This window comes from Hylobates moloch, unplaced genomic scaffold (assembly GCF_009828535.3).
Source record: "Hylobates moloch isolate HMO894 unplaced genomic scaffold, HMol_V3 SCAFFOLD_15, whole genome shotgun sequence".
In the NCBI taxonomy this organism is placed as follows: Eukaryota; Metazoa; Chordata; class Mammalia; order Primates; family Hylobatidae; genus Hylobates; species Hylobates moloch.
Genome location: NW_026652290.1, coordinates 32,840,643 through 32,865,367, shown reverse-complemented (window position 1 = coordinate 32,865,367; position 24,725 = coordinate 32,840,643). Strand labels below are relative to the sequence as shown.

Sequence of the window (24,725 nt, the reverse complement as noted above, 5' to 3'; positions counted from 1 at the left end):
TATATAACAAACCTTATATTAGTAAACGTTTCTGTCCACAAATGGTCAATACACAGTTCAGGAACAATTGGCTCCGTTTCTGGTGCAAGAAAGGAGCCATTAGAATTACTATTTGGAGAATGAGAAATACTATGTCTCTTTGGAGACTGATTATGGCTTGAAATGTTGAACCTTTGCACCCCTGAAAAAGAGTGCACTCCTAAGGCAGGAGAATGAGCACGACTGCAAAATAAACAGAGGAGAGAGTACATCAGAGTTAGCAGGGCAGGCTTATATGACACACACTCCAATGACACTTCCCAAAATTCCACAGACAGAAAAGCATTCATGGCATAATCCAGGTCAGAAATTAAAATTTTTCAAAAAGGAGTAGCAATTTAAATGGTTCATGTCAATGTGCTTTACTATATTCTAAAGATTTAGAATTATGATTAGAAGAACTCATCTTTTACACTTGATCTTAGCCAAAAGGCCGAGAAGCGATCATCTTTTAAAACTAAAACTTAGATCATCTTCTTTTTCGGAAAATGAACTGATTATTCAAAAAGCTCTAAACTATGTCCCTGTATAGTCAGACAGGGACAAAACAATGTCCCTGTAGCAGCAGATACACATATCTGGTGATTTAAATATATATCTATATAGAGAGATACATTTAGATATCGAATAACAAGAAAAAAAAGAAAACCTAACATAAATTAAGGCAAAAATAAAATAGTGCCACAATATTTTGGGAATTAATATTTATCAAACCGCTGCCCACATAGTGGTAGAAATGAGGCAACTAATCTTAGGACAAGCACAGGCAGCTTCAAAATATGACTCAGGAAAGAATGTGACATGGTAAACTTACAAATCTTAGTAAAAGTGGCTCAGGGCTGGGCACAGTGGCTCACGCCTGTAATCCCAGCACTTTGGGAGGCCGAGGCGGGCGGATCACAAGGTCAGGAGATCGAGACCATCCTGGCTAACATGGTGAAACCCCATCTCTACTAAAAATACAAAAAAAAAATTAGCCAGGCTTGGTGGCAGGCGCCTGTAGTCCCAGCTGGAGGCTGAGGCAGGAGAATGGCGTGAACCCAGGAGGCGGAGTTTGCAGTGAGCTAAATTGAGCCACTGCACTCCAGCCTGGGTGACAGAGCAAGACTCCGTCTCAAAAAAAAAAAAAAATGGCCCAATTGGGATAATGGCTATTTCCCCTAAAAAATATCTCCCCTAAATATATTTCCCCTAAAAAAAGCTGTCAACAGAAATTCTAAATCCTTCAAAACAAAAGAGAAAGCTTAGAAAGAAAAACCAGGAAACCCTTCTACCTTAGAGCTGCCATGTTGGAAATAGAAGGTGAGCGAGAATGTAGACTGGGTGATGAGGTTGAGCGACTCTGGCTGTGAATGGAGGAGTAATTCTGGAAAGGTGAAGTCACAGGGGAATCTCCTTTGGAGAGGCTTCTGAGATGTGCTGTGAGGGAGCTGCTAGTGGCCACATTCTGTGGGGTTCCCCCCTGTTCAGAGAACTTTAAAACAACATTCTCTTCCTTAAGTCAAAATAAAGAGAAGGAGGAAAAAAAGATAATAATTAGAATAAAATAGCAATTTCCTTGTAAGAATGCAAGTTGAAGTCAGTTACTAAAAACAAAGTATTTCTTCTTTCCTAAGAAGCTCAATCTATTTCTCAAATGAGGACAGGTGCCGTGGCTTACATCTATAATCCCAGCACTTTGGGAGGGTGAGGAGAGAGAATAGCTTGAGCCAAGGAATTCAAGATCAGCCTGGGCAACATAGCAAGACCCCATCTCTACAAAAAATTAAAAATTAGCTGGGAGTGGTGGTACACACTTGTAGTCATAGCCACTTGGAAGGCTGAGGCAGGAGGATCACTTGAGCCCAGGAGTTCAAGGCTGCAGTGAACTATAATTGTGCCATTACACTTCAGCCTGGGTGACAGAGTGAGGCCCTGTCTCTAGAGATGACGCTGACGATGATGATAATAATAAAACAACTATTCACAAGTGATTTTTCCAAAAAAAAAAATGTAAGGGTATGAAGTATTAACTACTCTTTCATATATATATATATATATATGTTGGGTTTTTTTTGTTTTTTTTTTTTTTTTGAGATGGAGTCTCATTCTGTCACCCAGGCTGGAGTGCAGTGGCACAATCTTGGCTCACTGCAACCTCCACCTCCCAGGTTCAAGTGATTCTCCTGCCTCAGCCTCCCAAGTAGATAGGATTACAGAAGCCACCACACCTGGCTAATTTTTTATATTTTTGGTATAGATGGGGTTTCACCATGTTGGCCAGGCTGGTCTTGAACATCCTGACCTCAAGTGATCCGCCTGCCTTGGCCTCCCAAAGTGCTAGGATTACAGGCGTGGGCCAGTGCACCCAGCCTATCCTTTCCTATTAAGGAGAAGTGACTTGCCTTTCTCCTTACCTCTGATTTGACTCTCCGGAGAGTCCACACAGAATGCACATTTTGAACAGCATCATAAGTCATTACAATAGAGGGGTCAGTATTGAGGAAAACAATTTTCATTGCATGATCTACAACATATTGCACCCGTGATGAACCAAAAAGACCTTAAAAATAAAACAGAAAAATCAGGTATAGAACAATGGGCTTTACAAGACTGATATTTATGAACGGAGCTCTTAAAATTGTTAAAGAACAACCAAGCGAAAGAGAGCACAAAATCTATTAATATCTTAAATAATTAACTGAATTTTTAATAAATTTACTTTAGGCATCAACCTCCTTAAAATACATTAAAGATGAGAGCATTACAAGTTTTAGCTTCACATACATGCTGCTGTTAAATGTTAAGATTTGTGCTGACTCTCACCATTAAACTAATCAGCCACAGGTAAAAGGTCGATGATTTCTTCAACAACTGACTTATTTATAAATTGCACTTAACTATTCTGCCAAGTTTGACTTCCTTATTGCTTCTGTTCTTCTGTATGAAAGCTGTACTCTATAATTACTATTCAGACAGTGCTGAACAGTACACTGTTGTTTCTGCTTTACTAGTTACACATGCAAAATAAGGTTTTTCCCAGTGAGTTCAGCTTTTAATCTAAAGTACCATGGACTGGTCTCCATATCCTTATTTGACAGGAAATGTTTCCCACTCAGTTAAAATATTGAAAAATTTTAAAATATGATTTTATAATCGTAAGAAATACTTCATAAATAAAAATCATGCCACCATCTTAAAATATCTACTATAAATACATTAGAGAATTTTTGGTTTTTTTCATACATATATACACACTTTATACATTTTTACAAAATTATAATCATACTGTGTTAAAGTTTTGTATCCTACTTGACATTACAAATAAGCAACTTCTAGTTCACTAAATATTATTCAAAAATATGATCAATAATGGCTGCACTCCTCCCTCCAGTCAGTGCCTCCAAGATGACAAAGAAAAGAACAACAATCACGCCAAAAAGGGGCGCAGCCACATGCAGCCTATTCGTTGCGCAAACTGTGCCCGAAGCGTGCCCAAGGACAAGGCCATTAAGAAATTCATCATTCGAGGCTGGGCGCGGTGGCTAATGCCTGTAATCCCAGCACTTTGGGAGGCCAAGGCAGGCGGATCATGAGGTCAGGAGATTGAGACCATCCTAACTAACACAGTGAAACCCCGTCTCTACTAAAATTTAAAAAATTAGCCGGGCGCGGTGGCTCACGCTTGTAATCCCAGCACTTTGGGAGGCCGAGGCGGGCGGATCACGAGGTCAGGAGATCGAGACCACGGTGAAACCCCGTCTCTACTAAAAATACAAAAAAAAAAATTAGCCGGGCGTGGTGGCGGGCGCCTGTAGTCCCAGCTACTCGGAGAGGCTGAGGCAGGAGAATGGCGTGAACCCGGGAGGCGGAGCTTGCAGTGAGCCGAGATTGCGCCACCGCACTCCAGCCTGGGTGACAGAGCAAGACTCCGTCTCAAAAAAAAAAAAAAAAAAAAAAATTTAAAAAATTAGCGGGTCGTGGTGGCGGGCACCTGTAGTCCCAGCTACTCGGGAGGCTGAGGGAGGAGAATGGCGTGAACCCGGGAGGTGCAGCTTGCAGTGAGCCCAGATCACACCACTGCACTCCAGCCTGGGCAAGAGAGCGAGACTCTGTCTCAAAAAAAAAAAAAAAAAAAAAAGAAATTCATCATTCGAAATGTAGTGGAGGCTGCAGCAATCAGGGACATTTCTGAAGCGAGTGTCTTCAATGCCTATGTGCTTCCCAAGCCGTATGTGAAGCTAAATTACTGTGCGAGATGTGCAATTCACAGAAAAGTCGTCAAGAATCCATCTTGTAAAGCCCACAAGGACCAAACACACCCACCCCGATTTAGACCTTCGAGTAGTGCTGCCCCACAACCCGCACCAAAGCCCATGTAAGGAGCCGAGTCCTTAAACACTGAAGACAAGGCCAGGAGCGGCAGCTCATGCCTGTAATCCTAGCACTTTGGGAGGCCGAGGTGGGTGAATTGCCTGAGCTCAGGAGTTCGAGATTAGCCTGGGCAACAGGGTGAAACCCCATCTCTACTAAAATACAAAAAATTAGCTGGGCGTGATGGCACACGTCTAATCCCAGCTACTAGTGAGGCTGAGACAGGAGAATTGCTTGAACCTGGGAGGTGGGGGCTGCAGTGAGCCGAGATCGTGCCATTGCACTCCAGCCTCGGTGACAAAGCGAGACTCCGTCTCTAAAAAATAAAAATAAAAAGATTGAAGACAGACTATTCTCCAGAGAAAAAATAAAATGGAAATTGTACTTTAAAAAAAAAAAGGCTGCATGCCATTTAATCTCAGGCCCTAGTATGTTTATTCGGGTTGTCTGCAATTAGTAACAATATAAAATTTAAACTTTTTCTGTAAAAGATCAAAGACTAAATAGTGCAGTTTACTGTCCACATACTGACTCTATCACATAATCTTTGTTATTTTCTACAACCCTTTAAAAGGTAAAAACCATTCTTATGTTGGGTGCGGTGGCTCACGATGTAATCCCAGCACTTTGGGAGGCCGAGGTGGGTGGATCACCTGAGGTCAGGAGTTCAAGACCAGCCTGACCAACATGGTGAAACTACGTCTCTACTAAAAATACAAAATTAGCTGAGTGTGGTGGCACATGCCTGTAATCCCAGCTACTTCGGAGGCTGAAGCAAGATAATCGCTTGAACCCAGGAGGCGGAGGTTGCAGTGAGCCACGATCGAACCATTGTATTCTGGCCTGGGCAACAAGAGCAAAACTCTGTCTTAAAAACAAAACAAAACAAAAAAAAAACCATTCTTAGCTCACAAGCTTTACAAAAACATGCTGCAGGCCAGATTTAGCCCGTGGCCTGCAGTTTGCCAAGATATAATATAGAAGATAAAAAGCAGCTGGGCACAGTGGCTCACCCCTGTAATCCCAGAACTTTGGGAGGCCAAGGTGGGTGGATCACCTGAAGTCAGGCGTTCAATACCAGCCTGGCTAACATGATGAAACCCCGTCTCCACCAAAAGTATAAAAAATCAGCCAGGCGTGGTGGCGTGTGCCTGTAATCCCAGGTACTCAGGAGGCTGAGGCAGGACAATCACTTGAACTTGGGAGGCAGAGGTTACAGTGAGCTGAGATCGCGCCACTGCACTCCAGCCTGGACCACAGAGCAAGACCTCTCTCAAAAAAAAAACCCAAAACAACAACAAAAAATAAACTTTACTTCATCCAAGTGTCATTCAAAGTAAAAAAATTTACTTACAAAGTCATCTACAGGTAGGTTAATAAATATATCGGTATTCCTCATTGATCTATATGCCTTATTTTTACTAAAATAACTGTTGAGCAGTTAATACCATGATATTCGAGAAATTCAAAATAGAAGTTATTTTTGTAAAATGTTTACATTATTTTTATAAGTCAGTTTTCATATCAGCGCCTTTATAATGTCCCTCACCAAAATAAAAAAAAAAAAAAGAGCTTATCTAAAAGAATATAGAAATACACTTACTTCCAGATTTACAAACAAGTGGAGTTATTTCATCTAGCGGGTGCAGCATGCTGAACATAGTGGGTAAAGGTTCTCTAGCAATAAACAAATAATCAATTAATTACCAATACGAGTATGTCTGTGCACAAATTTTGCACTTCTATTGCAAAGAAATCTCCAGATTACACAAGCAACTAGAAACCTACTATCTCAAAATGCAATCTTCTAAACTTTGTACATACTATTTTTCACATTGTCTTCTATTTCATTCCTAGAAATCTCTCCCCTTAGAGTAATTCTATCAATGCACAAACAAAGGGAAATCAATATAGTCCAGGGAATTTCTGCAAACAGCAGTCATCACAGTACAGAACAAATGGAGTAATGTGCATAAAGCAGTCTTTTTTTGTTGACCTCTCTTACTGGCAGTGTGTCTTTGGCAGCTAAGAAAGAAATTTATTCTCCCATACCTGCTGACAAAGGAATGCATTTTTTTTAAAAAGGAAGAAAAAAACTACTTCAAGTAAATTAAAAGTCTTTTTTTTTTTTGAGATGGAGTCTCACTCTGTTGCCCAGGCTAGAGTGCAGGGGCATGACCTTGGCTCACCGCAACCTCCACCTCCCAGGTTCAAGTGATTCTCCTGTCTCAGCCTCCCAAGTAGTTAGGATTACAGGCACACACCACCACGCCCAGATAGTTTTTTTGTATTTTTAGTAGAGATGGGGTTTCACCATGTTAGCCAGGCTGGTCTTGAACTCCTGACCTCAGGTGATCCACCTGCCTCAGCCTCCCAAAGTGCTGGGATTACAAGCGTGAGTCACCACACCTGGCCAAAAGCCTACATTTTTTAAGGAATTATTTTTTTTAGAGCGAAGACAGGCTTTCTTTCAAAGCAGAAAGAGATTAAAATCTATAAGCAATTTATTTAAGACTTAGCAAGTGTCTACCTCTTGCACCACAACATGACAGGTGCTGTATGTTGCTGCCCTTCAGTGTGCTCACAATTCATAGGGAGACAAGATAAACACACCGCTAATAAACATCTACCATTTGCTGCATACTTAATACCTACTAGGCCCTGTGTCAAAGCTTATATACATTTAGCTAGTTTAACTTTGCATAAGTCCTAAGAGGTAAATGATAATATTTCCTTCAATACATAAGGAAAGTATAGCTAAGAAAGCACTAATGATCTGCTCAAAGCAGCGCGATGAGAAAATGGCAGAGCTAAGAACTGAATCTTGTTATTTATTTATTTTTTTTGAGACGGAGTTTCGCTCATCACCCAGTTGGAGTGCAGTGGTGCGATCTCGGCTCACTGCAACCTCCATCTCCCAGGTTCAAGCGATTCTCCTGCCTCAGCCTCCCAAGTAACTGGGATTACAGGCGCCTGCCACCACTCTTGGCTAATTTTTTGTATTTTTAGTAGAGACAGGGTTTTGCCATGTTGGGCAGGCTGGTCTCAAACTCCTGACCTCAGGTGATTCACCCGCCTCGGCCTCCCAAAGTGGTGGGATTACAGGCGTGTGCCACCGCGCCCAGTCAAATCTTTTTTGAAGCCATTTATTTGCATGTTCAATTTTACCACTTGGATTGGGAAAAAAGGCTAATTAAGTGCCAAGTGCGTAGAGCTCATGAGTGTACATACAGGCTGAGTATCCCTTATCTGAAATACTTGGGACCGGAAGTGTTTTGGATTATTTATCTTACACTAACAGTTGAGCAACCCTAATTCTTCTGGGGATACAAGTGGCTTTTGGTGACACAGAATTATATAGTGGTGAATTCTGAGATTTTAGTGCACCTGTCACCTGAGTAGTGTATGTTGTACGCAATATGTAGTTTTTTTATCCCACACCTTCTTCCCACCCTCCTCCTTCTGAGTCTCCGAAGTCCATTATAACACTCTGTATACAGCCTCTGCATACTCCTTGCTTAGCTCTCACTTGGAAGTGAGAACATGCAGTATTTGGTTTTCCATTCCTGGGTTACTTCACTTAGGATCATGGCTTCCAGTTCCATCCAACTTGCTGCAAAAGACATTATTTCATTTCCTCATTATGGCTGATTAGTATTCCATGGTGTATATATACATTTTCTTTATTCACTCTTTGGTCAGTGGGTACTTAGGCTGCTTTCCTATCTTTGCAATTGTGAATTGTGTTGCAATAAACATACATGTGCATGTATCTTTTTCATGACTTTTTTTCTTTTGGGTAGATACCCAGTAATGGGACTGCTAGATTGAATAGTAGATCTACTTTTAGTTCTTTAAGGAATCTCCATACTGTTTTCCATAGATGTCATACTAATTATGTTCCCAGCAGCAGTGTATAGGCATTCCCCTTCCACCACATCCATGCCAACATCTATTGTTTTTCTGACTCTTTAATAATGGCCATTCCTTAAAGAGTAAGGTGATATCTCACTGTGGTTTTAATTCGTATTTCGCTGATGATTAGTGATATTGAGCAGTTTCATGTTTATTGGCCATTTGTATATCTTCTTTTGAGAACTGCCTACTCACGTCCTTTACCCACTTTTTGAGATTTTTTTCTTGCTAATTTGAGTTCCTTATATATTCTGGATACTAGTGCTTTGTTGGATGCATAGCTTGCAAATATTTTCTCCCACTGTGTGAATTATCTGTCTATTCTGACATTTCTTTTGCTGTGCAGAAGCTTTTTATTTTAATCAGGTCTCATTTATTTATTGTTTTTGTTGCATTTGCTTCTAGTGTTTTAAGTCATAAATTCCTTGCCTAGGCCAATGTCCAGAAGAGTTTTTCCAAGGTTATCTTCTAGAATTTTTATGGTTTCAGGGCTTAAAGTCTCTGATCCCTCTTGAACTGACTTTTGTATAAGGTGAGAGATAAAAAATCCAATTTAATTGTTCTAAAAAAGGTGTCAGTTTTCCCAGCACCATTTACTAAATAGGATGTCCTTCCCCCAATTTATGTTTTTGTATGCTTGTCTGTCAAAGATCAAATACTTGATTACAAGTATTTGGCTTTATTTCTGGTTTCTCTATTCTGTTCCATCAGTCTATGTGCCTCTTTTTATAACAGTACCATGCTGTTTTGGTAATTATAGCCTTGTAGTATATGTGATAGCTACATATTTGTTCTTTTTGCTTAGGTTTGTTTTGGCTATTTTGGGCTCTTTTGGTTCCATATGAATTTTAGAATTGTTTTTTCTAATTCTATAAAAAAAAGATCTTATTTTGATGAGAATTACAGTGAAATCTATAATTGCTTTTGGCAGTATGGTCATTTTCACAATATGGATTCTTCAAATCCATGATCATGGGATGTGTTACCATTTGTTTGTGTCATCTGTGATTTCTTTCAGCAGTGTTTTGTAGTTCTCCTTATAGAGATGATTCACTTCCTTGGTTAAGTATATTCATAGGTTTTTGCTTTTGGCTTTTTGCTGCTCTTATAAAAGGGATTGAATTTTTGGCCAGGTGCGGTGGTGGCTCATGCCTATAATCCCAGCACTTTGGGAGGCCAAGGTGGGCGGATCACCTGAGGTTGGGAGTTCGAGACCAGCATGACTAACATGGAGAAACCCCGTCTCTACTAAAAATACAAAAAATTAGCCAGGTGTGGTGGTGCACGCCCGTTACTCAGTTACTCAGGAGGCTGAAGCAGGAGAATCACTTGAACCTGGGAGGCAGAGGTTGTGGTGAGCCGAGATCATGCCATTGCACTCCAGACTGGGCAACAAGAGCAAAACTCCATCTCAAAAAAAAAGAGAGTCAGTTCTTGATTTGATTTTCAGCTTTGTCATTGTTGTTGTATAGCGGTGCTATTGATTTGTGTACATTGATTTTGTAATCTGAGACTTTACTGAATTTATTTATCAAATCTAGGAGTCTTTTGGAGGAGTCTATAGGGTTTTCTAGGTATATAATCATATCATCAGCAAATAGTGATAGTATGACTTCCTCTGTTCAAATCTGGATGTCCTTTATTTCTTTCTCTTGCCTGATTGCTCTAGCCAGAACTTCCAGTACTATGCTGAATAGAAGTGGTGAAAATAGGCATCTTCTTCCAGTTCTCAGGGGGAATGCTTTCAACTTTTCCCCATTCAGTATGATGTTGGCTGTGGGTTTGTTGTATATGACTTTTATTAATTTGTGGTAATTCCCTTCTATGCCTAGTTTGTTTTTATCATCAAGGGATGCTGAATTTTATCCAATGCTTTTTTCTGCATCTATTGAGATGATTATATGATTTTTAATTCTGTTTATGTGATGTGTCACATCTGTTGACTTGTGTATGTTAAACCATCCCCGCATCCCTGAGACGAAACCCACTTGATCATGACATGTTATCTTTTTGATGACAGCAACCCTAATTTGAGAATCCAAAACCTGAAATGCTCCAATAAGCATTTCCTTTGAGTGTCATGCTGGAGCTCAACAAGTTGCAGATTTTGGAGAATTTCAGATTTTTGGATCAGGGATACTCAACTTGTACTGAGATGAGAGAAAATGGCATATATCTATGCTGTTAGCATGAAAATTATCATCATCTCAAACTTTTAGATAAACCTCAGAACCAACACACACACACAAATCCCAAGCAGTAATATTCTGAAGTGAACAAAATGAATACCTGGGTGAACCTGGAGGTACTTCATGGGAAGAAGCGCTTCGTTCAAACAACAATCCATATTTAGTGGGCCAAACATTTGCAACCTTTCAGGTAAAAGGGTGGGAAAAGACAGAAGTAAGAGAACCTACCCCTTTATAAAATGTTTTAAAGAAACATTACAGAATGTTTTATTTTCCAATTTAGTAATAGCTTTACAAAGTAACATAATCATTAAATACAGTATTTTCTTAAAAAGTAATACAAATAAGCAACTCTAAGATAAAATCAAATCTAATAAAGAGGAGTTGTTCAATGTGAAATTCCTGCCACTGGCCAGTATCAGTAACAAAATGACAATCTGTTAACAACAGCCCCAGGCATTAAAAAGACGATGAGTAACAAAAAAAGACTGGTGTTATTCATATGCCTTATTTAATATAACCAAAAGTTCTTACCTATCATTTAAACCAACAAACACATACCACAGAAGACTTCCTAATTCACTTCATTAAATAACTTATTTTTTTGTAAAGTACAGAAAAGTAGTAAGCCACTAAAGCTGCCAAAATTTAGTTATTTTGAGTAAAAATAACATTTTTGACTACTACGAAACATGAGACATAAGACATGCCTTTAAAACCAATTAATTCAAAAATGTTCTCCAACAAAACCCCCCAAAATTTGAAACATTTGTTTACCTGAAATGGTAAGGAAGCTATGTAATCCTTTCCTTCTATGCTATGCATGTTAATACATGAGCTTTGCAATATACATATGCATTTTTCTACTTCATTGCTACCTGAAAAGAAAGGGTACAAGACTTATGTGTTTTTTCCCCCAAAGAAGTTCAATCCTAATAGCACAAATTGTTTAATGCACAATATAAAGATGCTTATGGTAAACCACTATTACTAGTGGCTACTTCATTTGAATGAAAAATACAATGAGATAAACATTTGGAATCATCAAAAGAAAAATAAAATTTCAAAAAGAAACTTACTGTAGGCCTTTTCAGACTTATCCTGTGATATAATGAAGTCACACCACAATGCCTAAAATCAAAACAAAAAGCTTACCTAAGAAAATTATATCTAAATAATCATCTATTAACTAATGGCATCTAAATAATAATAGCATCTACGTAATAACTTTGCCTCCTCAACTCAACATGTACAATCATGGGAACAAAAAGAATAAGAAAAAATAGTAAGAAATAATAATAATAAGAAGAAAAGTAATAAATGATAAATATGATAAGGAAAGACAAAATATGTTTACCATTAAATTTTATGAAAAGATCCATAGGAATTAAAATTTTAAATTAAAAAAATAAATTTTACAAAAAGAGAAGACAAGAATCAAAAAACCTACCAGATAGAAACTTTGCAGCAAAAATTCAAATAGTGGCTCAAACCATACTAAACCCTATATCCTATACAAAACTAAAGATTATTCAAACTTTATAATCTCTAGATTAAACAATTGATCTTATTCTTAGACTCTCTCTAGACTGACTTTTGAAAAAGTATTTAGAAAAACTAACTCCTCCCTTTCTTAAAAGCCCATCTTACAAAATATAAACTAGGAAAAGCTATTAAACTTTAACTGACATACTTGGCAATCACTTATTATTTAACAGCATTTTGTGTTTTTTTTTTAACTGTGGTCAAATATACACAATATGAAAATTAACATTTTAATAATTTTTAAGTAGACAATTCAGTGGCATTAACATTAAATCGACGAGCTTAGTACAATTTGTGAGCTTGTACAATACTGCATATTTCCAGAACTTTTTCCTCACCTCAAACAGAAACTCCGTGCCCATTAAACAATAACTCCCCATTTCCCAATGCCCTGAGCTCTAGTAACCTCTATTCCACTTTCCCTATGAAAGGGCCTGTGCTAGGTATCTCATGTAAGTGAAACTGTACAACATTTGTCCTTTTTTATCTATTTTATTTCACTTAACATAATGTTCTCAAGGTTCATCCATGTTATGGCATGTATCAGAATTTTATCCCTTTTTAAAGCTAAACAATATTCCACTGTTAGCATATACCACATTTGTTTATCCATTCATCTGTCAATGGATATGGGTTGTTTCTACCTTTTAGCTATCATAAATAATGCTGCTGGAAACACTGGTGTACAAGTATCTATGAGTCCCTGTTCTCAGTTCAATTGTGCATATATCTAGAAGTGGAACTGCTGGATCATAATGGTAATTCTACGTATAACTTTTCTTTTAAGAGATGGGGTCTCACTCTGTCACCCAAACTGCAATGCAAGGCATGATTCTAGCTCACAGCAGCCTAGAACTTCTGGGTTCACGTGACCCCCCCCTGCCTCAGTCTCCTGAACAGCTGGGAGGACAGGTATGCACCACCATGCCTGGCTACACGTATAACTTTTTGAGAAATCGCCAAACTTTTCCACAGCAGCTATGTTACATTCCCATCAGCAATGCACAGGAGTTCCAATTTCTGGACATCCTCACCAACATTTGTTATGTTTCTTTAATAACAGCCAACCTAGTAGTGTCAAGTGGTATCTCACTGTGGTTGTAATTTGCCTTTGCCTAATGATTATTGAAGCTAAGCATCTTTTCATGTGCTTATTGACCATGTGTGCATCTTTAGAAAAATATCCATTTAAGTCCTTCTGCCCAATTTTTTAATTGGGTAGTTTGTTTTATTGTTGAGTTGTGGGAGATTTTAATGGTTAAGAAATGAAAATTCATGAAGAAAGGCCGGGCGCGGTGGCTCACGCTTGTAATCCCAGCACTTTGGGAGGCCGAGGCGGGCGGATCATGAGGTCAGGAGATCGAGACCACGGTGAAACCCCGTCTCTACTAAAAATACAAAAAAATTAGCCAGGCGTGGTGGCGGGCGCCTGTAGTCCCAGCTACTCGGAGAGGCTGAGGCAGGAGAATGGCGTGAACCCGGGAGGCGGAGCTTGCAGTGAGCCGAGATTGCGCCACTGCACTCCAGCCTGGGCAACAGAGCGAGAGTCCGTCTCAAAAAAAAAGAAAATTCATGAAGAAAACCGTGCATGAGAGCTGTACTCCAACCTGAAATGTCCAAAATCTACAATGCACTGATTACAGTCTCAACTTCCTTTCATGAAATCCCATCCTCTCAGCCTCTAAAAGTAAATATTTTAACATCTCTTTTATCCCTGATATCTAAGAGATCACTAACCCCTTCCATATCTCCCTCTGCTTTATCACCTCTTCTTTGCCAAGGCACCAATCTTTCACCTCAACAGTCACAAAATAGTGCCCCTGACAACAGTCTCCCTCCTCTCCAGTCAATCCTATATATATATTGCTAACAAAGCAATCTCTTCTCAAAACACAAAATTGATCACTTCCATTTTAATATCCTTGGCAGGCTCCCTTCAGCACACAGTTTAAAATCCAAATTCCCTGGTTTATATACAAAGCCCTTTGGTCTGTATACTGCCAGCATCCACTTGCATCTCTCCACACCCACACTTTGTGTACAGCCATCCTGAAGTTTAAAAAGTCATCTTTTTCCATAATTCTTTTTGCTGTGATTTCCTCTGCCTAGAATGCCCTTCTGCCACCATTTTATAACACAAATAGCATCTTCTTTGAAAAACCCTCCCTTTGGCACTCAGTCCTTTAGGCTCTCATCACTCTGTGGACAGGCAGTTATTATACAGCATTCAGAATACAGCATTTCAGTTGATCTGTTTGTTCTCCTTTCTAGGCTATGAGTCCTTCAATGGCAGAAACTACATTCACCTTTGTAGCCCCAGCATAATGTCTGAAACAGAGTGAGACCAAATACTTGCAGAAGACCAGGCACAGTGGCTCACACCTGTAATCTCAGCACTTTAGGAGGCCAAGCCAGGAGGATCGCTAGAGCCCAGGGGTTCAAGACCAGCCTGAACAACATAGTGAGACCCCCATCTCTATTAAAAAACAAAAACAATAAATGAAAAAATAAAAAGAACAACCAAAAAAAAAAAAACTTGCAAGATAAGTAAAACAATGAACAGATAAAATCTGAGTCACATATACCTGATATTATTTCATAAACAAACTAGAATTATCTTTCTCCATATTAGCAAGAAGATTAAATAACAATATATTTTCCAGATCAAAAGACTGAAATTCCAAATCTTACAATTACACTTACAAGTGATCTTAAGATAAAGGAGATAATACATCTAACTGCACTTCCATAGAATCTAGTAAATAGGCAACTGTTCTTGGAGAAATTAGATGAAGATATAGAAGCAAAGAACTACCTGGATATCATCAAATGCACTTTTCACATCTATACTAACCATATGAATTATATGGGAAAAAAATAACCATCAAAAAGATCACTGGCTTCAACACTCCAGGACACAAACGCTTTTACATATGCCCTCAAATGTTGGAATAATGATTCAGTTTATCCTTTCCAATAAATAGTTAGTATACAGTACTCATCAGGAAATAGTAAATGGCAGGTGGGAGGAGTGGGAGGAAGCAGTGTCCAGATACAAAGATTTCAGCATTTACAAAAATGAAACTTAACATTAGTCAAAGCCTCTAAAACCTCTTGTCAACCCTAATTCAACTATAATAAATGCATTAGTTCTTCCTCCAACTTATTATAAAAGTTTTCAGTAAGAAAAGTTGAAATAATGCAGCAAACATACTTCACCTAAATCCAACAATCATGAAAATTTTGCCATATTTGTTTGTGTGTGTGCATTTGTGTACATATGAGATTTTTGGAATGGGAATGCTGACTGTCTAAAAATAAATTGCACACACATCATGACATTTCACCCCTAAATACTTCACCATGCCTTTTCTAAAAATAAAGATGTTCTCCTATAAAACCATAAAATCATCATCCCTAAGAAAAAAATAATACTTCTCTAAATCAGCTACTGGCCAGTAATTTTCAACTTTCCCAAATTTTCCCCAAAAATATCTTTTTAGCTAGTTTTCTAAAACCAGGACTCAATCAAAGTTCATTTAACAAGGTTCAAAAAATACTGCATTTGGTGATGTCTCTTTAGTCTCTTTCAATGTAGAACAGTCTCCACCTTTTTTTCTTTCTCCATGACTTTTTTAAAGAAACCAGAATGTAGACTATAAACTTTTTATAACGGAAAATTTCAAATAAATACAAAGTAAACAGAATAGGATAATGAATCCCCATCAGCCAGTTTTAATAATTATCAAACTTGGCTGGGCATGGAGGCTCACGCCTGTAATCCCAGCACTTTGGGAGGCTGAGGTGGGTGGGTAGATCACAAGGTCAGGAGATCGAGACCATCCTGGCTGACACAGTGAAACCCCAGCTCTACTAAAAATATAAAAACAAAATTAGCTGGGCGTGGTGGCGGGCACCTGTAGTCCCAGCTACTCGGGAGGGTGAGGCGGGAGAACGGCATGAACCCGGGAGGCAGAGCTTGCAGTGAGCCGAGATCATGCCACTGCACTCCAGCCTGGGTGACAGAGCAAGACTCCATCTCAAAAAACAAATAAATAAATAAACAACAACAACAATAATAAAGCTTTAGCCATTCCTATCTCATCCATTTCCTTATCTCATGGTATTTTAAAATATAATTCTCTATTGCCTATATTTCCTATAAACAGGAAGTTAGGTCTAAATATTCATATTTTTGGGAAGAAAACTTAGATGACATCATGTACTTCATTCTGTATTACAGCTAGAAGCATATAATATTCCTTCATGTCACTATTAATTATGCTAAACTCAATCATTTGATTGAGGTGGAGACTGACAAATAACTCCAAAGTAGAGGTACATTTGTTCCTTCACATTTACCAGGTAATCCACAGGGTGATATGTTGGTGCCATGGTAATATTCTTTCAACCAACAGTGTTAGTATGCATTTACAATCCTTGTTTGAATCAATTATTGCACTGGAGGTTACAAAATGGTGATATTCTAATTCTACAATTCCTTTTACATTTATTAGCTAGCATTCTTCTCTAAGTAAGAGTTTTCCTTCATCAAATGGAGATGAACTGCATGTCTTCCTGAAAAAATATGGCAAATGCTTAATTCTTTCCCTTTCATTATCAACTTTCAGAACAGTTAGTTGTAACAGCCAACTGCAATGGTTGCAAAGCAGATTTTTTCCTTTCTCTCTACCATTATGAATCCCACAATTTTTATTTATTCAAATCTTTGCAATCAATTATAATAATCATGTGTTAAAATATTTCTGTACCCTTAATGTTTTATAGGTTTTTGCTGGCAATAACAAATTGAATTACATAAGGACAGAGTGTTTAAAGATTATCATTAAAGTGACAAAGGAGGGTGTAAAAAAAGTGATGATATATAAAATAAAATTTTTATTTTCCTGCCGTTATCTTCACATTACATTATGTCACGTAACAACGTACACCCAGTTGCTGAGATCATTATGCTGGTTTTATCATTTCTGTTAAATTTTAAAACAAAACTTTTTTTAACTGCATTAAATAGTGAATCAAATGCTAAAATTCAAATCAACTCACCTGCTGAACAGGACTGTCAACTGTAAACGCTTTATAAACTGCCAATGCCTGGCTTTTACTTCCTTTGCTCCATATCACCATATTTCCAGCAACATAGAGTTCCTCATCATAGTCCACGTCTTCTCCAATTTCACTTACTCCTTTCCTTAACTGCCAGCTTTCCTTAAAAATTAACACATGTAAAACATATTCAAGCACTCTTTTTTTGTTCTTCAAAAATCTGGAACAAAATTTATTTGCCCATGGAGTAAGACTCAATTCAAACACAACTCCTACAAAGTTTGGTATACTGATTAACAGAGGATGTGGATATATGCACTACATTACAGAATTACACGAAGAATTTACTCAATAATTCTCTATATTGAATGTTTTATATTATTCCTCTATATTACTCAGCCAAAAACAAAAACAAACAAAAAGTACACCTTCTCTGTAATTCCAAAAGTCAAATCACATGCTTGGGAGACTAAAAAGACATATTAAGTATATGAGGTAGGGTAGGGAAAGGACAGTGAGGTGCACATGGGAATCACTCGGGGAATTTACGCACAAATGCAGACTTCCTGCTTCGAAGTCACATATATATTCACCTTCTTTTCCTTTGTCCCACCCACCAAAATGAATGGAAGAAAGAGAAGTTTCCATTTGTAACTACATAGGCTTTCCCTCCCTGAGATTTTGGTATCCCAAAGGGATATGACAATGGAATAAGGCAGGAGGGATTCATTTTCTGACACACACTTACATCTTATTCCCCTACTTAAGAACTATTACTGGCCGGGTGTGGTAGCTCACGCCTGTAATCCCAGCACTTTGGGAAGCTGAGGCAGGTGGATCACCTGAGGTCTGGAGTTTGAGACCAGCCTGACCAACATGGAGAAATCCCGCCTCTACTAAAAAAATACAAAATTAGCTAGGCATGGTTGCACATGCCTGTAATCTCAGCTACTCGGGAGGCTGAGGCAGGAGAATCGCTTGAACCCAGGAGGCAGAGGTTGCAGTGAGCTGAGATTGTGCCATTGCACTCCAGCCTGGGCAACAAGAGTGAAACTCCGTCTCAGGAAAAAAAAAAAAACTATTACTCTACCTACTTTTGTGGCATTTCTTCTCTCCTTTAGAAACATGTAAATCTTCTGCAGCAGGGACTACTTCTAATCTCTACCATTTAATCATTAAATAACATGAAATCTGGTCCCCACATACTAAGTGAAAAGAAAAAGGTTTAAAATGGACGACAATCATACTACTGAACCTGACTCACATTATAAAACCACAAGTGGGCCGGGCACAGTGGCTCATGCCTGTAATCCCAGCACTTTGGGAGGCCAAGGCGGGTGGATCACCTAAGGTCTGGAGTTCAAGACCAGCCTGACCAACATGGAGAAACCCTATCTCTACTAAAAATACAAAATCAGCAGGGGTGATGGTGCATGCCTGTAATCCCAGCTACTCGGGAGGCTGAGGCAGGAGAATCACTTGAACCCGGGAGGCAGAGGTTGTGGTGAGCCAAGATCGCACCACTGCACTCCAGCCTGGGCAAAAAGAGCAAAACTCCATCTCAAACAAAAAAATTAATAAAAAATAAATAAAACCACAAGTTATAGAGGATATCTAAATAAGTCACTATGACAATGTAATAAAGTCATTATTTTCAACATTTATTGAAATTACCACATCTTAACTTTACCCTAGAAGTGGCATCACACCGATGTCTCAGTTACATCTCAGTAGCCTTAAATTACAAGTAGATTATATCACTCTACATTTCAAAAACACAATGGGAAACGCAAAGGAACCTTCTGTTTCTCGTGGATTGTAACCTCCTGAAGGGATCCCACCAAGCCAGCAGCACCATCAGAAGACCATAATTCAGAAGCTGGCTGCAGCTGGCGAAGTTGAAGGTTCAAAGCATTAGGGTGGTGCTTGCAGTGGTCTCGACCAAAAGGAACAAATTCCTGCAAATCCCTGGCTGCAATCATCGTTGCCCTTTCTTCATAGAAGTTCGACATGGGTTCCAAATATCAACATTATTTCTGTATGAATTCAAACACATTCTGGTCAGCTTCCAGACTCAAAACTAGAATAAAAATACCATAAACACACAAGTCATTAATCCTTACATAGGTGTCAAGTAATTATATCAGATTGGTAAGTATATAAGTTGGTCATAACATAAAAGGGCATTCTAGATCTGATTCTTTCAGACAGTTGCAATTATCACATTTTAGTCACAGAGTGACAGTTACCACTATAGGAAATCACTGAGATGCAACAAGTACTTATGTCCCGCACCACCTATCCTGTGTTTCCTACTACTATACGCTAATTTTTCCATACTTTATATATGAAGTATTTAGACAAGTTGTATTCTATAGTCCCATAACTACATGGCTTCTCAACATTTGAAGTCATTTCTGGTTAGATGCCAGAACCTCATTTGAAAAGTACATCCAAGGGATCATTGTCATATTGGAATAAAACAATAAAAAACCACATATTACTCTAATTCATCAGAGGTTGAACTGCTTTCAGCTGACCAATCTACAAAAGACATAAGTTATCAAATGTCATAAGTAGCTATGACACCCCCAATCCCACCTAAATATATAACTATGATCAATTTCAATTATTGGTCGAAACCCAAAGAACTGAGGCATGAATAACTCTAGCCATGGAACAGTTATGCTTGTAGATTTAAGGGTACTCGGTTTTAATTAATTATTACATCTAATTAATCTAATTATTAATCTATTATAGTACAGTTTATTACTAAAAAAATGTGGATGAACTGTTAAAGCCTTCATCACAAGGTTAGGAAGCAGCCAGGCTTTAGACAAAAGTACACATAAGCATAATTAGATTGCCCTTTGATCCACTTTCCTGTACCTGCTTATATATACCATGTTCCTATACATAGCATTTTTAATGTTAGGAGCCTAAGACTTTTGAGATGATGCAAGCTAGTCTTAAGACCCCATCAAGGAACCACATTAGCATGAGAATGTGGTTTATCTCTCTGTCCTATGACTTCATCCTTCATTCTCTGACCAATCAATACCTTAGCCCACTACCCTCTCTTTAAAACCTCTGGGCCGGGCGCGGTGGCTCATGCCTGTAATCCCAGCACTGTGGGAGGCCAAAGCAGGCGGATCACCAGGTCAGGAGATCGAGACCATCCGGGCTAACATGGTGAAACCCCAGCTCTACTAAAAATACAAAAAATTAGCTGGACTTGGTGGCGGGCACCTGTAGTCCCAGCTACTCGGGAGGCTGAGGCAGGGGAATGGTGTGAACCCAGGAGGCGGAGGTTGCAGTGAGCCGAGATCATGCCATTGTACTCCAGCCTGGACAACATAGCAAGACTCTGTCTCAAAAAAACCCCCAAAAAAAACAAAAAACCTCTAGACCATAACTCTTCGGGGAGGCTGACTTGAAGTTTCCTCAGTCTCCTAGTACGGTGGCCCTGCAAGTAAAATACTTTATCTGCTGCAATCCCCGTTGTTTCCGTGTATGGACTTGCTGCTCATAGAGCAAGAGACCTATATGGTTACACAAACACCCAAAGCCTATGTAGTTCCTTTGCAGCTCCTCCAAAGCCACAAAGTTATTTTGCTGTGAATTACATGTTATTCTTGGCCGGGCGCGATAGCTCACGCCTGTAATCCCAGCACTTTGGGAGGCTGAGGCGGGAGGATCACCTGAGCTCAGGAGTTTGACAGAAGCCTGGCCAACATGGTCAAACCCTGTCTCTACTAAAAACACACACACACACACACACACACACACACACACACACACAAAAATTACTCGGGCATGGTGTGGGCACCTGTAATCCCAGCTACTTGGGAGGCTAAGGCAAGAGAATCGCTTGAACCTGGGAGGCAGAGGTTGCAGTGAGCCGAGATTGCGCCATTGTACTCCAGCCTGGGGGACAAGAGCGAAACTCCGTCTCAAAAAAAAAAAAAAAAACAGTTATTCTGGATACAATTATGTCACAAAACATGACACAAGTTTTGTTTTTCCTCCTGCTAGAAATAAATGAGTACAGGGACACTTGAACTTGGAACACAAGTAAAAAGTGCCTTATAAAACTTACAAGGGGCAGGGCTTGGTGGCTCACGCCCGTAATCCCAGCACTTTGGGTGGCCGAGACGGGCGGATCACTAGGTCAGGAGTTCAAGACCAGCCTGGCCAAGATGGTGAAACCCCATCTCTACTAAAAATACAAAAATTAGCCAGACGTGGTGGCAGGCGCCTGTAATCCCAGCTACTTGGGAGGATGAAGCAGAGAATTGCTTGAACACGGGAGCCGGAGGTTACAGTGAGCCGCAATGGCGCCACTGCACTCCAGCCTAGGAGACAGAACAAGACTCCTCCTCAAAAAAAAAAAAACCCAACAACAACAACAAAAAAACCTTAAAAGAAAACAAAATTCAAAATTCAGCTGGTCTTCCTATATTTTATTCAACAGAATAACCAACATCAACGAACTTTTGACTTTATGAAACTTTAGTTCTGCAATTTTATGTTATTTTCTTATAACTTTGAGAGAAAACTACAGAATTGTTAAAGAATTATTTATCATTTTGTACCGATTAATGCCACATATTTAATACTTTTTCAGTACTCCAAACTTTTAGAAATGTTTTTACTTGTTAGGTGCAACATAAACAGCTACACATAAAAATACTATTAAATTCACATTTTATAAATAACAGTATCAGCAATGATTCCTACAGACAAACACTACCCTGCCAAAAAAAAAAAGAGACCCAAATCACACTAACGGGAGCTTCAGTCTCCACAAGAGCTTCCCCAGCCGTTCTAGAGGACGGTGAAAACAGGCTGAGAGCCCGAGGCTCAGAAAATCAGCTCAGAGGGGCTGGAGGCCAGTCTAGAAGCTGAGGCTGCACATGGGATGCTGCGCACAGCTCAGGAAAGAGGTTGGCAACCAGTGAGCCGGAAGGAGCACCCCAGCCCGCAGGCCAGGAACCCCCTCAGCCCCGGGGCACGCTCAAGGCCCTCCCTCTGGTTCCCAGGCCCCCGGGTTTCCAGACCTACGGCCATCAGGGGTTGGATCGGCCTCGGGACGGGTGCGAGAGTCACGCGGCGCGCGACAGACCACCAAGTGCTGCGGTCCGGCGCCCGCACCTGTGTAACTCCGGACGCGTCAGGCGCGGCGAGCCCCGGCTGCTCCCCGGAGGCGCAGGGGCCGAGGAGGCCCGAGGACAGCGGCGGGGTCCGACACAGTGACTCTTCGGCCGCGGCAGCTTCTCATTCCCTCTCCCTCCCCTATTCCGGAGGAAGAACGGGAAACAGCAGCGGGCTCGAATGCTAATGGCAGGAAGGCGTGCGAGACGTTCAAATGGACGCGTCCATCTTGACTTTCCCGTCTTGCCTCGCGCCGGGGCGGGGCATCGCGGGAGGCGCGCGGCGTCCTAGCAGTCCTGGCGCCTGCGCTGTTGCGGGAAGACCGAGGCAGGGTAGAACTTGTGGGCTATTTCCACCTTCCGTGCGACTGATCCGAACCCCGAAGCCGGATTCTGTCTGCTACAGTCCGTACAGTGATGGGATCCTCCTGGCGTCCAAGTTCTCTTTAGCTCATGTCACTAGGGACCTGAACTGCCTTATAGATCTCAGGGTTTTTTCTTCTGGTTTCGCTTCCGCCTCCTGACCCCACGTGGAAGTAGGCACCTCAGGCTGAGAGTGGGGAACAGGGGTTGCTGATTTTCTCTACGTGCAGTGAGTGCCCTATTCCTTTTTCGGTCCATACTCTTCGAAGAGTCGATGAACTGTGTGAAGGTCCTCACAGAAACATTGCTTGCAATTCCCAGATTCAGAGACACTTCTTGAGGCGATTCAAAGACCCAAATTAAGAACCCCAGCGGCCACTCGCGCCTGTAATCCCAGCACTTTGGGAGGCGAGGCGAGAGGATAAATGGAGCCCAAGAGTTTGAAACCAGCCTGGGCAATATAGCGAGACCCTGTCTCCACAAAAGAAAAATTTTAAAAATTAGCTTGGCGGCGTGGTGCACACCTGTAGTCCCAGCTGCTTGGGAGTCTGGAGGATCACTTGAGTCGGGAGTTTGAGGCCACAGTGAGCTATGATCGCGCCACTGCACTCCAGCCTGGGCAACAGAGCAAGACCTTGTCTCAAAAAAAAAAAAAGAATGGGTTATAGGAGAAAGGTTAGAAACAAAGATTCATGAAACAAAGTTAAATAAATACAAATATACCTAATTGATATTTTAAACTTTTGTTTGTGTGTGTGTGTGTGTGTGTTTTTCTTGAGATAGAGTCTCGCTCTGTCGCCCAGGCTGGAGGGCCGTGGCGCGATCTCGGCCCACTGCAACCTCTGCCTGCCGGATTCAAGCGATTCTCCTGCGTCAGCCTTCTGAGAAGCTGGGATTACAGGCGCCCGCCACCACGTCCAGCTAATTTTTGTATTTTTAGTAGAGACAGGGTTTCACCACGATGGCCAGGCTGGTCTCGAAATCCTGACCTCGTGATCTTCCCGCCTCGGCCTCCCAAAGTGCTGGGATTACAGGCGTGAGCCACTGCACCCGGCCAATATTTTAGACTTTTTTTTTTTTTTAAGTTTAGATTTACAGAAAAACTGCAGATAGTCCAAAAATTTCCCACATACCCTATACCCAGTTTCTACATCCAGTTTCCCTGTTATTAGTATTTTACATTAGTATAGTATATTTGTTAAAATTAATAAAATATCAACACATTATTAGTAATTAAAATTCATACTTTATTCAGTTTTTTTTTAGAGAGTCTTGCTGTGTTGCCTAGGCTAGAGTGCATTGGCACAAACACAGCTCACTGCAGCCTTGAACTCCTGTGCTCAAGCAGTCCTCCTGCCTCAACCCCCCCAAGCAGATGGGACTCCAGGCGTAAGCCACTGCATTAGTTTGTAGGATATCCCTTAACTGAAATTTGTCTGATGTTTCTTCATGATTAGCCTGGGGATATGGATTTTGGGAAGGAAGATCATAAAGTGTCATTTTCATCACATCATATCAAAGGTACTTATCAACAGCATCACTTATCGCTGCTGATGTCAACCTTGATCACCTGAAATAGTGTTTGTCAGATTTCTCTACTATGATGTTACATTTCCCCACTTTCCATATTGTACTCTTTGGAAGGAAGACAATATGTGCAGCCCTCAGTTACAGAGTGAGGCCAACTGATTTTGTTGTTGTTGTTTTACAAACTTGCAAAAGCAAATGAAGGAGGGAAGCATCTTTTCAACAGTTAGTGTTGCAATATTTGTATATTCATATGGAAAAAAATGAATCTTGATTCATACTACACACCATATACAAAAATTAAAGTGCATCAAAGACCCAGATATGAGAGTAAAGCTGCCGGGCGCGGTGGCTCACGCCTGTAATCCCAGCACTTTGGGAGACCAAGGCGGGCGGATCACCTGAGGTCAGGAGTTCAAGACCAACCTGGCCAACATGGTGAAACCCCATCTCTACTAAAAATACAAAAAAATAAATAAAATAGTCAGGCGTGGTGGCAGGCGCCTGTAATCCCAGCTACTCAGGAGGCTGAGACAGGAGAATCACTTGAACCTGGGAGGCGGCAGTTGCAGTGAGT

The 24,725-nt window shown here is 40.3% G+C and overlaps 1 protein-coding gene across 7 annotated transcripts in view; it reads right to left on the bottom strand.

Annotated features, from left to right (window-relative positions):
- The window catches only part of ANAPC1 (anaphase promoting complex subunit 1), a 120,546-nt gene extending 98,035 nt beyond the window's left edge, over positions 1-22,511 (bottom strand). For 4 of the 7 annotated variants that reach the window (XR_009209931.1, XM_032176509.2, XM_032176514.2 and 1 more), the window contains exons 1-10: positions 22,260-22,502; positions 18,905-19,141; positions 17,106-17,267; positions 11,576-11,627; positions 11,274-11,374; positions 10,597-10,679; positions 5,996-6,069; positions 2,436-2,581; positions 1,314-1,534; positions 13-222 (exon numbers count right to left, since the gene is read on the bottom strand). Coding sequence is in view for 6 of the 7 variants with exons in the window: in XM_032176509.2 (XP_032032400.1) it covers positions 13-222; positions 1,314-1,534; positions 2,436-2,581; positions 5,996-6,069; positions 10,597-10,679; positions 11,274-11,374; positions 11,576-11,627; positions 17,106-17,267; positions 18,905-19,117 (1,262 nt within the window). In the remaining variant the exon portion in view is untranslated. Of the gene's footprint in view, positions 1-12; positions 223-1,313; positions 1,535-2,435; positions 2,582-5,995; positions 6,070-10,596; positions 10,680-11,273; positions 11,375-11,575; positions 11,628-17,105; positions 17,268-18,904; positions 19,142-22,165 lie in introns of all 7 variants that reach the window. The other 3 variants (XM_032176513.2, XM_032176512.2, XM_032176511.2) reach the window with 3 other exon arrangements.
- Positions 22,512-24,725: the final 2,214 nt, after the last annotated feature.